This window comes from Seriola dumerili, unplaced genomic scaffold, assembly GCF_002260705.1.
Source record: "Seriola dumerili isolate Sdu_G_001 unplaced genomic scaffold, Sdu_1.0 BDQW01000052.1, whole genome shotgun sequence".
Lineage (NCBI taxonomy): Eukaryota > Metazoa > Chordata > Actinopteri > Carangiformes > Carangidae > Seriola > Seriola dumerili.
The window spans coordinates 6,605,611-6,619,761 of NW_019174307.1; the positions used below are offsets into that span (position 1 = coordinate 6,605,611).

The window sequence follows — 14,151 nt, forward strand, 5'->3', positions numbered from 1 at the left end:
GAGCAGTAGCAGCACAGCAGCAGCAGCGCTCTAGTCACTAGGAGCCGTGGCGGCAGAAGCAGCAGCAGCACTATCAGTCACAGCACAGGCGGCAGCAGCAGCAACAAACTCTCTCCTGTCTTTTTCTCTTCTTTGTGGAGTTGTTTCCTGCTCAGAGGACAAAAGCCAAGGAAGTAGAAGGGAAGTGATCCAGGGCTGATAGCTGCCATCAAAAACAAAACCAAAACGCAGACCTGGCTGCCCCCATGCCTATCGAATTTGTTTGCAAAATCAAATTTGCAGAGGAGGATGAGAAGCAGAAAAGCAAGCAGGATGGGGACAAGGAGAGCCTGATCGAGGAGAGCTGCACGCCTCCGGCCAAGGACTTGGCTGGGTTTGCTAACTCCTGCTCCCTTCATGGGATTAACCACATCTTTGTCTCTGGTCGCCTGGGCATCCGGCAGACTCTCTGGGCACTTGCCTTTTTGACTTCACTGGCGCTATTTCTGTACCAAGCAGCTAAGTGTGCCATCTCTTACCTGGAGCACCCTCATGTCACAGCCCTGAATGAGGAGGCGACCCCCGAGATGGTTTTCCCCGCTGTGACCATCTGCAACATCAACCGCTTTCGCTTCTCTGCGCTCACCGATGCCGACATCTACCACCTGGCTAACTTGACAGGTCTGCCCCCCAAAAACAGGGATGGGCACAAACCTACAGATTTAATGTATCCTGCCCCTGACATGCAGGACATCTTCAACAGGACAGGACATCAGTTAGAAGAGATGCTCATGAGCTGCAATTTCAGTGGACAGAACTGCTCAGTAGAGGACTTCTCTGTGGTGAGTGAAAAAGTTTCTCAAAGTTCTGCCTTTACCTGACTCTTATCATATTATATTCTATCATCATGATTTATTGGCTTCATCAAAACTTTTCAGATAAAACAAGTCTAAAAGTAAAATTTTCACATTTTAAACAATATGAGGAATTATACGTGCATAACAATGATTGTCTTGTTCATACAAAACTACGAAAGTAAAATGAACATTTTAGGGCAAGAGGAATTGAAATTCTCTTTGTGCTTGTACTCTTCTCTGGGGGCCATGTGGTTCCCACGATACATTTCTGCATGCAAGATTCATGGATTTGGCTCAGTCATTGAGCTGTTTCTCCTCTCACTAAGTTCTAAGCAGCAACAGTGTTTCTCTCCAGCCGAGTGTTTCAGCTTGTACCAGAATCTATTATGTCAAAGAACAAAGGCTGCTCCCGCGGAAGAAAAACAGAGAGCTGTCGTATGTGGTTGTATACTTTTCCAAGGCAAACTGTGCTTTAATGCTGCCTCCAACTCCAGTAGCTCTGAGTGCATGGCAACAAAATTGTCATCGAAAATAGCCGAGTCTCTTGTTCCTCTCTTTCCCATCTCTCCCTGTCGCTCCCCCTCTCTCTTTCTGACATTGCAGAGCAGCTGCCTCTCTCTCTCTCTCTCTCTCTCTCTCTCTCTCTCTCTCTGAGCTCTTGTACCTTTCAGGAGGGAAGGAGTAATGCTTCTTCTACGTTGTATTTCAATCTTGCTGCTGTTAAGATTAAATATTTAAAGACAGACATACATGATTTTTGCATTAGCCAGATTGACTAAAAGGAATGAAACAATTTCCATGAGAGGGAAAGTGTGTGTGTGTGTGTGTGTGCGTGCGTGCGTGCGTGCGTGCGTGCGTGCGTGCGTGCGTGCGTGCGTGCGCGTGTGTGTGTGTGTCGGCGTGTGCATGTGTGTGAGAGAAAAAGAGAGGGGGGGGGTCAGGTGAAAGAGGGAGAGTTTGTGCCTGTGTTCTGTGCACTATTTATTAAAGGCACTGTCCTTGCAGGAGATGGATTTCCCCATCTCTTTTGCAGGAATAGGAATATGCAATTGCTTTAGTGATGATAAAGTGCGGGTGTCAAGTCTTAATAGGGTATGTTGAACATTGATATGCTCACCTTCCTGAGACCTAAAGATTCTGTCTTTTCATGAGGATGGCACTACATTACCTCTGATGTGCCAAATTACACCAAAGAAATAATGGCACTTCACTGCTTCTCGTTTGGTTTCTCTAACTGTGCGCCAAGGTATTTATTTTTTCTTTGCTGGTTTTTAAGGCAGCCTCTTACATGGAGACATAAAATTACCTGTGACACGAGAATGAAATTTTTCTCAGTTGTATCAGGCAAAAGAAAATGTCATGCTCCTCAGGGGAGCTGAAAAGTTTGACGAAATTCAGTCTGAAGCAACAACATGGTTCTAAAAGTTTATAATGTGCTTCTAGCACGTTTGACGGCAATGTCCTCTGACACTTTGACACTCAGTCCTCCCTGAGTACATTAATTAGCAGATAATTCTGACATCCAGGAAATGTCTGTCCTGTGTCAGTCAATGAAACGTCCCGTGGCTCTCTTCGGACACGGGGTGACTTCATCACAGATTAAGACACTGTTGAAAGTTCCCTAAGCTGCTGTTTCCTCTCTGTCGGCTATGTGATCTGCATTTTCAGGGGCTGTCAGTTAGATTTGTTACAGGCTACTTGCTGCCTCCACGCATGACAAATCACTTACTTTGAGTCCTGGTGGGGATCACAACTGGGAGTGAACAGAGAGAAAGGGAGGAAGGACTGGGAGTTGTGGGAACAGGCAGGAGAGCAGTCTCAGTAAAAATGAAACTCAGTTACACGCACCTCTGTTCGTGTTTATGTAAGTGTGTGTTTTATAACTCCAAATCGAACATCATTTGTTGCAGCAAGGAAGCCATTATCAGAGGTGATGTGCTATTAATCACATGCAAGCATGTACAAACCCACATACACTCACATCTAAAAGTCTCCTGCACACATCGGTCATTATTCTGCCTTTCATAGGTCCCTCCTTCAGGATCGGCTTCTTCTAATGTGTTTTCTTTGGATTGATCATTCTGGGAGCTCCAGATGTTTTATTTTGGTAATAGCTATGTGAAAGTGGGGCTCTTGGGAAAATTGCATGATGAAATATAATTGCGATATTATACACATTATAGATTTTCTGTAAACAGACCATGTTCTCTGTAATACACCTCGGGTTTGCGTTTTGCTGTATTCTCCTCTTAATTAATTGCTTATAATTTGAATGATTGTTGTTTCATTGGAAACTGTGTCTCAAATGTGTGTTTTAAATACCTAAATCTCTCTCTCTATTAATATATATATATATATATATACACACACATTTACTTCAATTTTAAGTTATTAGTTTATTCTTTCTATATATTCACTCACTGTTTAAAAGACTTAAATAAATACACGTCTCAAGGCCAAGACAAAATTGTCTGGCTGCTCTAATTTATGACAGGAAAATACATAACCACGTAGCAGTGAATTTGTTTTCCTCTTTCCAGCATCGTCGGCCGGCGTGATTATTTGACGTAGGTAATAAGGCCATTCTTTATAATTAAAGATTACATTATTGACTTGGATTAATCACAGAAGATAAAGCTGATTCAACAAGCCATGAATAAATAGATTAATATTTTTCTCCCAGTCTAACTCTGAATAATTGTTCATCTATTGTGTGGTGCTGTCGCAGAGATGAGCAGTGAGCCCTTTGGCTTTTTTTAAACAGAGCTCTGAATTGGTTTGCTCTAACTCTCAGCTGTGTTTGCTGCTGCATTATCAGATTTTGCTCTCAGCAAGGACAGATCCCTTTTGCATATATTCATGGAGATAACTAAACAGCTATAGGGTGGCATGTGAGGTGATCTATAAAAACCTGGGTTAACGGGGACAACACTGAGGGGCTCTCCGCCTGCAATCTGTCATTATACTGACTGAAGCGCCTATTGTGTGTTTTTATAGATAATTGAATGTTTAATAGTATAAGCCACAGATGATCATCACACTGCTTCCCTGTCTTTCATGGTGGGATGGAATCTAAAACCACATTAATGTAAATCGATACTAAAAGACATACCACAAAAGAGACATTACTGTGAGTTGATCTCAATAAATCTATTGTCCTTAGTGGCTCATGAGGTAAAAAAAATAATCGGTGAGCAATGGAAAAATATCGCAATAACACAGAGATGAGTCACCAAAACTATAACATGTCCAGTCCAGCTCTGTTCTACTGGGAAACAAGTTTTACATTTTGCTGGCATGTTGAAGCATACACAAGGGCATAAGGTGCAAGGTCACACCATTTGTCAGTCCGTTACGCAGTCCTGCTGTGGTGTGTAAGATGTAGTTTTCAAGCCGATGCACCTGCAAGAAGTGAATGCGGTCTTCCCTGTTACAACAAGAAATACAGCCCCTACCTTTGCCGTTGTATGTGAGTCCTGTAAACTCCCCAGCACATGCTTTCATTCACAGTTTTATATATATATACGTGTGTGTGTGTGTGTGTGTGTGTGTGTGTGTGTGTGTGTGTGTGTGTGTGCACACGTGTGTGTGTGCGCACATGCATGTGGTGTACATGTGCAGATGATTGTGAGAGTGACATCCACTTCCCTAGTGAGTCAAAGCCTGCACATCCCTTAACACTGCACCCACCCACTCACACGCACACTAACACACACGCCTCACCCAGCCAGCTGCCTTCCCCCTGGTGGAGAGCAAGGAGTGTGGGAGCGTGAAAGTGACTTGCTATCTGGACTGGCTTCGTCTCCAACAGCCTGTCAATTAGCCGTCTACAGTTCCACTGCTGTGGGTGTCCCTGCAGCTTAGCATGCTGTCTGATATCTGATCCACACACCCAACCCTAGAGACTAGTGCTGAGCCTTATTACACCCCCCACGCCCCATAAACAAACAAATACTCGCTGTTTTTTCTTTTGACCCATCTTGCAAAATGCAAAAGAAATAAGTTAACTAACTGATCCCACATCTTGCCTTCACAATGAAGGCTAAAGGAGGACTGTTGCTTTCACAACCCACTTCTGTCCCGCTCCACTCCTTCCCCAGCTTCTCCTCCTCCTCCAGCGTATCAGAGGAAGATGAATTACAGTGCAATTGGTCGGCTGCTCCTCCCGATATGCATCACCACTGTCTAATCAGATGAAACCCACCTGTGACCAGCCACTGGATAACACCAATATGCAAACAGTTTATATTTGCGAAGATTTACCTTTTCTATCCCTCCCTGAGCCAGTTTTAAAACCTCTCACTGTGCCACGGTTTGGAGCGCTGGTTTTGATGAGGAGAATCTGTGGCTAAGGGATGGCTTTTAACTCGACGATAAAGGCTTCCGATGTTGTGGTACAGCTAAACCCCCTCCTCTAACCCCTGGGAGTCTTTTACTCACACAGACATTTGTCTCTTTCTGACAAGTCATACACCGAGCTGTTGGTAGTGTTAATGTGGCTTCACACACACACACACACACACACACACACACACACACACACACACACACAAGCATGTCTCTCCATACAAACACACACAGGTTTCATCACAGATTGAGAGAGCTGGCTTGCAAGATTGATCATGACTCCTGACTGGGTGCCCCTCCCTCTCAGGAGGATCAATACATCCTTCAGTCAGATTGCTTCCCTGCCCTTCCTACTCCAAGTCTGGTGTGACTAATTATCCTGTGCCTGTGTTTTGGGCCCAGTCTCAGCTGCATTTGTTAATGCCGCCAGAGTTGCTAAAGAATTTGATCTTTAGAACAAGATATCTGTTTGTTTTAGCGTATATATCCAGCCCAGATCAATCAATATACACTGTCTACCTTTTCCCTAAAGGGCGCTGAAATTATCGAGCAATACGAGATGACTCACAGCTTGAACTGCAAGGGGATGGGGAGAAATGAGCATTTTTATAAGGTGAAATAAAATTTAAAGACGGAATCAAAAGTCAAAATATAGGTTTTTCATAAGACGTTGATCAATGTGTTGTAATGTGAAGAAAGGTTTATGTTACCAAAAACATCTCTGTCTGAATTAGGATCCACCTTATAAAGAGCAAAAGGGAATTGGTGGAGATTGCACCCTTAGGCCTGATTAGATTACTCAGAAATTTAAAAAAAAACTCAAAGTTGAATTAGTTCTTACAAATGAAAAGCATGTGTCTACATGTTGCAGGATTATGGAGGTAATAGCCTGTTTAAGTAGCTTTTTTTTTTTTTTTTTTTTTTACTTTACTCAATTTCCAAGTTGCAAACATTTTCCTCATCAACAGTACTAATTAAGTATTGTGGCATTTTCAAGTTGGGTCTCTCCGTGTTTGAAAGGTTTGGGTTGCAGCTTCAGTGACCCCATCAAACGAATACATCTCATCCCAGCTAAAGCCACTACCCACAATACCGGTGTCATTCCCCAGGATTCTTTTAAAAGGACTCATTAACCAGTGGATTTAGGAAAAGACTTTGATCTCCGTTTGAGTAAAACTAATGAATGATTTTAGTAGTGAGTGTGCATATTTCTTAAAAATATAGTTGACTCAAACTTCATCCTGCTCAATTAAGTACTCCTGCACTTCTGCACCTCCATCATAATAAGGCTTTTTTTCTTGCAGTTTACAGTGATGATGAACAGCGTCTACCGTGCGGATAACTATGATTATGAAAGCCTTTGGCCAAGAACACTTTAAATGCACACTTTTCTTCTTAGCTGCCAATGTGAGCTTTTTATTTTGTCATCTTTCCCAGTCTCTGAATACATTAGTGGAAATTCCTCTGAAAAATTAACCAAGCTTGCTTTTAGGCCAGCGCCACATAATGGGTTCGTGCTTCTTCATTCCTCTCGCTCATAGGGTTTAATTACTTTGAGAGAGATAGCACATGCAGGAGGTGGACAAAAAAATAGAGACACCTTACAATGTAATTCAGTTCTACACAGCAGTTTAAAGTTCATATTAATCCAATTTGTTTACTAAAATAAAAACAGCAGTTTTTAGTATTTTCAAAATTATGATGAGAACTGAAATGCTACAGTGGTAAAATTAACTGATAAAAAGAAAAGTCCTTGTTTTCTCTCTGTTTATAATTTTTTATTGAAATATCAATGTCCAACTGCACAGATGTAACTCACAGAAGGAGTGTACATTTGAAATCATGGACTTGCGCCACAAATTGAGAGGTTTCAAATGAAAGAGCAATGTGTGGGATCATTTTGATTACAAACCAGAAAGCATCAAACTTACTAGAAGTGCTTCATGTCTTCTTGCAGCCGTCTGTGAATTTGAACTAAGAGGGAACACCAAAATAAATCTCAGGACATACCCCAACTGCTGGAATTAAGGTGTTTGAGAGAAAAGGATTATAATGCCCAGTGGAGTGCTGGTTTATCGTTACTTCCGAACTGATATAAAATAAAGACAAATACATTTCTAAATAAGACTTAATTGAAATAGGCCAGAGAAACTAGAAATGGTGAAAAGACTGTCAGAGATGTGTCAAATCACCTCTGAGGATATTTCTGAGGCCGTAGTCACATTAAGAACACCTCACAATTTATTGTTCAGTGTTCCCACTCCCATTGTGTGCACGCCCTGTATATCTGGTATTTTAAATAGATTTGAAAGAAATGTAGAAATCATGGCCAGTGTGATTTGGATGAAAATGTCAGTCAGCTACAATTCAGGCGATGGAAATAGCATACAGCACAAATGTCATAGTGAATATTTACCCCTGGCATAGTCCTAACACGAGGGCCTCGTCTGTCTGCTTGGCCGGACACTTAGCCTTTATTCTGCATTATGTCTAATGTCACACACTTGGCCATGGTCCTTTCTGGTTTTTTGAGTTTGTAACCACACATATCCCAGCTAATGTTGTCAAACATGCTTTTTAGTTCTTTTCCCTCTCTGGGCACATTACTGTTGACTGCAGTGAATGCAAACTAGGTTTGAACTATAGTACAGAAACACTAAGGTATCATGACAGGTGTGATATTTTGTCTGAATGTATATTGCTCTGTGAAGTAAACCACCTGAACAGGCCTTCCTTATGACGATGTTTGGCATACCTTGTAGCTTCCTCTCGGGAGATGCATGCAGTGATTTGTCAAATAGCTTTGAGGTCGGGTCAGCAGCAAATGCACAAAATACCTTTTCTTCTCCTGTGTAATGTTCATACCGACTGAAAATCCCTGACATTCTATATTACTTAATAATGTACACCAAGCTTATTGAACAACACGCTATGTTAGAAAATGCTGAATAATTCAGGGTAATGCCTTCTCTGTGTCAGTAGCTCCTACTGACCATCTTTAGGGCACTTGTGCAGGGATCCTGGTTATGTCTTTATACTGTTTTGTAAAGCTTTGTTGAACCAATGGTGGATTAAAAATTTCCATCAAAATTTAATTCAGGCCGCCTTTCTACTATTGCTGTTCACAAGCTACAAGCTACTGCACGGTTGTAGATAATGCTAAGCATCACTATGACCTACTTCAATCACAATATGACCAACAGAATCAGAAGGATTTATCCTGACCAAGGTTCATATAGATTTGAATGGGCTGAATTGTTTGAGAAAATGTGATTTTTCTGACCAATATCAGGGTTGCGATTCCAATTTTCTATAAACTAAATTACAGATCTGTACATGTGGTCTACATAGCATTACGCTCATTACCTTTAAAGGTGATGAAACAAATATATCTGTGCTACAGCAAAAAAATAAAAGACAGCCCAATCACTTCTTTATCAAAATTATCCATCGTCCTTGACAAAATGGCAAATTTCTGATTACCCTGTAGCCACAGAAATCAGTGGTTGGCAGCTTCAATTTCCATTTGTTACAATATGTGAAGATTAGGGATGCCGCGATTTTTTGCCGCCGATACCGATCATCTTTGAGTGAGATTGGTCGATCCACGGTCAATACCGATCATTTTTGGAATGCATTTCAGATGGCATATGTTGTATCAGTCTCACACACTTTGTAAAAGTTTCACACAGCCAACATGTTGTTTTGTTTTGGTGGCCTGTCGCACGCCGACACATTGAACAAGGTGGCAGCCGGGGCACCAGAGTATTAGCTATCGGTGATTGGTTTTAATGTGATCGTTGACTTGGAGCATTAATGCCGATCTACCGATCACATATTTTTATCATGATCAATCGATCTAGCGTCCTTAGTGAAGATACCTAATTACTTAAGTTATGATTGCGATGCCAATTCGAAAATTACTGTCTTTCAAATTGCATTTTTGATACAAGAACAATCAGTCTTTCATCCCATTCTCCTCTGTCTCTCTTCTCTCTCTACTGTGTGTCTTAAGGACTTTTTCTCAAATCACAAACTGATACACACCTGAAATACAGAGCATTGTCTACACATTACATACACAATACTCTACATGCATACCTTCACTGCACTGTAAATATACCTTTTTATTCTCAACATACAACATCCTCCCATTCACCAGCTTTTGGCTTCCTCTCGGAGACACATTAAGTTCACGAATTGTTTGGATAACATGTGGACAGTAAATCTTTCACCTGACGATGGCAGCTTTGTCGCCAGGCTCTGTCCACGCTGACAAAACACTTGACCTTCAGGTGGAGCGAAATGTCATCTGATTTAGCACACCCAGTTCGAATTGCCACCGCTTATTTTGTCATCCAAGCATTTCATGTTGGTTAGGAAGTGTCAGAGCAAACGCATTACAGCGTAATGAGCTTGCGTAGCGGAGGAGAATCACACACATCAGGATTTCTGATCTCATTTGGACAAAGCATTTACAAAGCTGTTACTGTATATCTGTGTCTCTGCTTCAATGTAATTGTAAAGAATATGAAGATAGATGAATCCATTACATGGTATTCTTTAGCTTTGATACCAATTTGTTGCTGAAATAAATGTGAAACATCTAGGCCTCTTTTGTGCTGCATGCAAAGATACTAGATTACAAATCTCTGAAGTGGCATTTGTGCTGAAAGCCTGATTTTTTTTTTCCAAAGTGACAGTGAGGGAAGCCATGGTGTACCAAGCCCTTGAAACATTAAAGATGACGGCTTTATCATTACACATGTATAATGCAATGTTTAATTTATTTTGAGAAAACACTACCGTCCGTTGTCATCCCTTTTTTCCTTGATTTATGCTTCTCCTTCGGTTAGCATGGTAGCTTTTTGTCCAGTGGAACATCTGTCAAGCTATATTTACCTACTTTCCTTATGTCCCCTGCTCACGTGATCACCAAGTCACTGTTAGGCATGTTTGTTTAAACAAGCGTGTAACTGTAGTCATGTGCCCCAATGGTGTTGTCAAGATTAATTCTGTGTGTTTTCTTAACGCATGCTAATGAGGAAGTTGTGTGCATTTGATTGTCAATAACGTGAAATACGGCCCTGCTCCCTAAATGCTGGCTCCGTTCAATAACCTATTAAAGTTGAATCACAGATAACTTGGCGCACATCAGGAAAGCAATCTGAAATTTGTGCTGACATTGATCCAGCAGGAAGGAGACCTATTGCTCCGATTAACACTGTTGCCCCAGGAGAGGAGTACCTCGGCCATTAATAGCCCACTGTCCTAGATTTTACTTAGACCATATAAAATGCTTTTATTTATGAGACACATAGGGGTAAAGCATCATGGACACAGTAGAATAGCACCAACTTTTTTTTATCTATCTTGGGTAACTGATCACAGTCTGTCTCACTTCCGCGTAATACTTTAGCCGACACTATTTTCAGTCTGTTAATGTAACATAGTTCGCAGAGTGTATTATGCTGCAATCATTAGTCTGGCGCGCATAGATACATATAAACTGTGCACTTATGATAGCAGCCAGTGTTGCATCTTTATGATGTGTGTATGTGCTGACACATTTGCTCCCATCGTCACAATGTTAGTCTGGAAATTGACCTAAAAACATAAAGCTAACAACTGAGTAGTGTAGAACATTACTGTAAAATAGAGACATTTTGTAGTCATTGTCATATCATCTCTTTTCTTGTTGATGTCTTTTCAAGATTTTGACGCTGTGGCATTTGAGGTGCCTTTAACACCAGACTGAGCATTTGAAGTTAGGCGGTTTGCATTGCTAGTTACAGTTTCTTGCACTTTGGGTGTCAGCTCAGAACCAGCTAATGGGTGTCTTGACTCATTTTAAACAGTTGCACAAGAACATCTGTAAAATGCCATGGACCCTTTCTAAGCGTGCCAATTATTTGAATACGAGATGTCTGCGTGCTGCTGTAGTTTAATGCCAACTCATGGGAGGCTTCTATAATTAGACCCACTCAGAATGTGATTGTCTGATCTTACAACGAAATGAAAAGCATATAACATGCACATGGCTGGAAAAGACAAATAGCTCATCCGTTAAACAACCCCTCAGGAACTTAGGGAGAGAAAATGACGGATCTTTTCAAAATTGTGGTCTCATTCATTTAATTATAAACACTGTGATAAGGGCATCTCCTTAGAATAAATATGACCAGTAATGAGGTATGGCATTGCTGTTTATCCGTGTCCTTGACATTCACTTTGAGAATAAGGAAAGGGGGTAATGGCATCCTTTTAAACAGATCTTGAAAGTCCACGGGACGGGATAAATGTCACTGGGTTTCACTCACACAAATCACAGTTTTTTCTTCTTCTCTGACCTTCAGTGTATCTACTCTAAAAAGAATTAGCAGGATATTGATAAATAATTGGTATGTATACTATGATGAAAGTGATCCCCAGAGACAGATTGAATATGTTTTCCATAAAAGTATGCCCTTAAACTGCCAATTAATTAGTGCTTTTAGGTAATGATAAATAATTAATTAGCATGACATTGAGGGACTCCTGGGACAATGTGACAACTGGATACATTAGCAAACTTCAGCATAAGCCAGATAAGCTTGAGTCTGCAGCCCGTGTCATATAAATCCATTGTGTATTTGAATATCAGTGTAATCTAATTGGTGTCATTATATCTCTCTTGGCAAGAGCTTCGCCTAAGGATACCATTTGGCTGCTCCAGTGGAAGCGCACTGTGAACAGATCAATAGATGTAGTGGGCATGATTATGTTATGATTATACACTGCCTTGTAAAGCCCAGAGAAAGGTGATTTGAAGAAAGGTGCCACACCTCTTGGCAGACTTCCTTCAGCTAGAAAAGCTCAGTGGGAAACAGAACGGTCAGTGAGATTGGCTGCAGCCCTGCTTTAGGACCAGCTGGTTCGAGTGCAGAATTAGAGCCTCCCCTCTTGTTTCCACCTGCCGTATGCTGCTCAAGTGTTCCAAATCATGCTATTATTTGCTTCATTTCCTCTCTGTCCAACTCAGCTTGCAAGTATGTCAGCTGCTGGCCCCTATAGCATGACATCTAATGATGACTGAAAAGTGTCAGACTTATTCAACCAACACATTCCAGATAATTTGAATAAAAATGCATTTTCACCAGCATACCAGTAAGAGAAAGGTGTCAACATGAATTTTACTCTTCAAATTTTCTTTTAAATAAGACCACAACAGAGCCGGTTTTCATTCGTACGCCTCTGAATAATTGAACTTACCACTCTTAGAATTCAGTTATGATGTAAAAAATAAATCAGAACTGATCCTCACAGAGCTTATGATGATACTCGGAAGAGGTCACCTTTAACCGTGCCTCTTTCTAATGCAGGTTATGCAAGACTATGGCCTGATCTCATCAGACATCGCCTGTGTACTGAGTAGATGCCACTGAATAAATAAAACCCTCACCCTTCCAAACACCAGCGTAAGATTCCAGGATTAGCATCTCATTAGACAGTTCTTGTGCTGGTGGTTTGTGGACAAAAGAGTGAGAAATGGAGCAAAAGAGGGACTGTGTTAGGTCCTTTTCCTGTGTGTGGAAGAGATTTAGGTCGGCAGATACTGTGAACGTGTTATGAGGCATCATCACCAGCTCTGTCACACAAGCTGCATCATTACAGAATACTGTGGCAGAGATGTAAGCTGGAGCTACAAACAATTTCACAGAAGCAAAATTCACCCTTGTAAATCTTTAAGATAATTGCTAAAAATTCTTGCACCCAGGAAGACAGTGTAATCTCGAGAATACTTGCAATGAAAAACTTGGTGACAGTCTGCTTCTGAGATAAATTGGCTTCAGCAAAAGTGTCTCCTGCTGGTGGTCAGTCTGTGTTATCTGTGCCATGAACATGCAATTTCCCCTTGATTGTGCTCCCCACGGATAAGTAAACACATTCAGCAGAGCAGTAAACTACAAAAGACAAGAGCCCCAAAAAACAGTGGTAATAATCTGCCTGAAGAGACAAATTCAAACCCTAATTTACAGATATTCTCAAGATTTTAGGTATTCAGATTGCCAGTCTGCAGTAGACATGTGGACCCCTGTTCCTGTCTTTGATTTCAGATAAAACCTGGATGTCAGTTTGTTCTTCCAGCATGGCTCCAAAATACGAAGCAAAAAACTTTTATATCCACACTGATTTCCTAGATGTCTCTGGGAGATGTACTATACCTGACCAATATGAATGAAATATGAAATGGCTGGATTGCCTGGGCAGCCCGATCTATTCCGCACCACCACCTCAATTTAACCGCACAAACAGCATGTTGCAGAATTTGATGGCAAGGTTAATGTTACAGACTTGCATGGAACAAAGTTTAAAAGGAAGGTTAATATTGGTATGTTACTTTTGTTATTCCCATGAGGATGATGAAACATTGATTTCCATATGTAAGGTGAAATGATAAGCCTAGCATATAGGCGCCCTAAATGGAGGCTGCAGTCTGGATTTCGAATGAAATGGCAGTGTTGTGTTTACCTCTGGCTGTTGATAGTCCTATAATCTCTTTCCAACTCCGAGGACTGTTCCTTGTTAGTGTGCGACACTATCATAAAAATCTTCATGTCACTATGAGCAGTCCAAGAAGTTGTACTGTGAATTTTACTGAAGTTAAAATGCCTCGCCTTGCGTTGTCATCATGACATGTAGGCAGTGTCTGAAATTAACTTTTTAGTTCAATGCCAAGGGCTGTAAACTAAAAAATTACCTGCCAAAAAAACTGCCCCTTATCAGCCAAAATATTTTTTTCAGAGAAATATATTACCCCACACATTCTCAGCTTTTTTGGAATAGAATCAGGTATGCAGGTGTTTTAATACTCAGTCACATTAATTTGTTTACTCACTTAGTTTGCCATAATCTTTTAATGTGTCAGACCTGCTATGTACAGTAATCACTGTGGAATAGAGGGATGACATTAATTTAATCAACTATC

At 41.0% G+C, this 14,151-nt stretch overlaps 1 protein-coding gene across 1 annotated transcript in view; it reads left to right on the forward strand.

Moving 5' to 3' along the window:
- Positions 1 to 245: 245 nt before the first annotated feature.
- Positions 246 to 14,151, forward strand: part of asic4 (acid sensing ion channel subunit family member 4) — a 76,120-nt gene continuing 62,214 nt past the window's right edge. The window contains exon 1 of the mRNA XM_022740954.1: positions 246 to 821. Within this exon, the coding sequence (XP_022596675.1) occupies positions 246 to 821 (576 nt within the window). The remainder of the gene's footprint in view (positions 822 to 14,151) is intronic.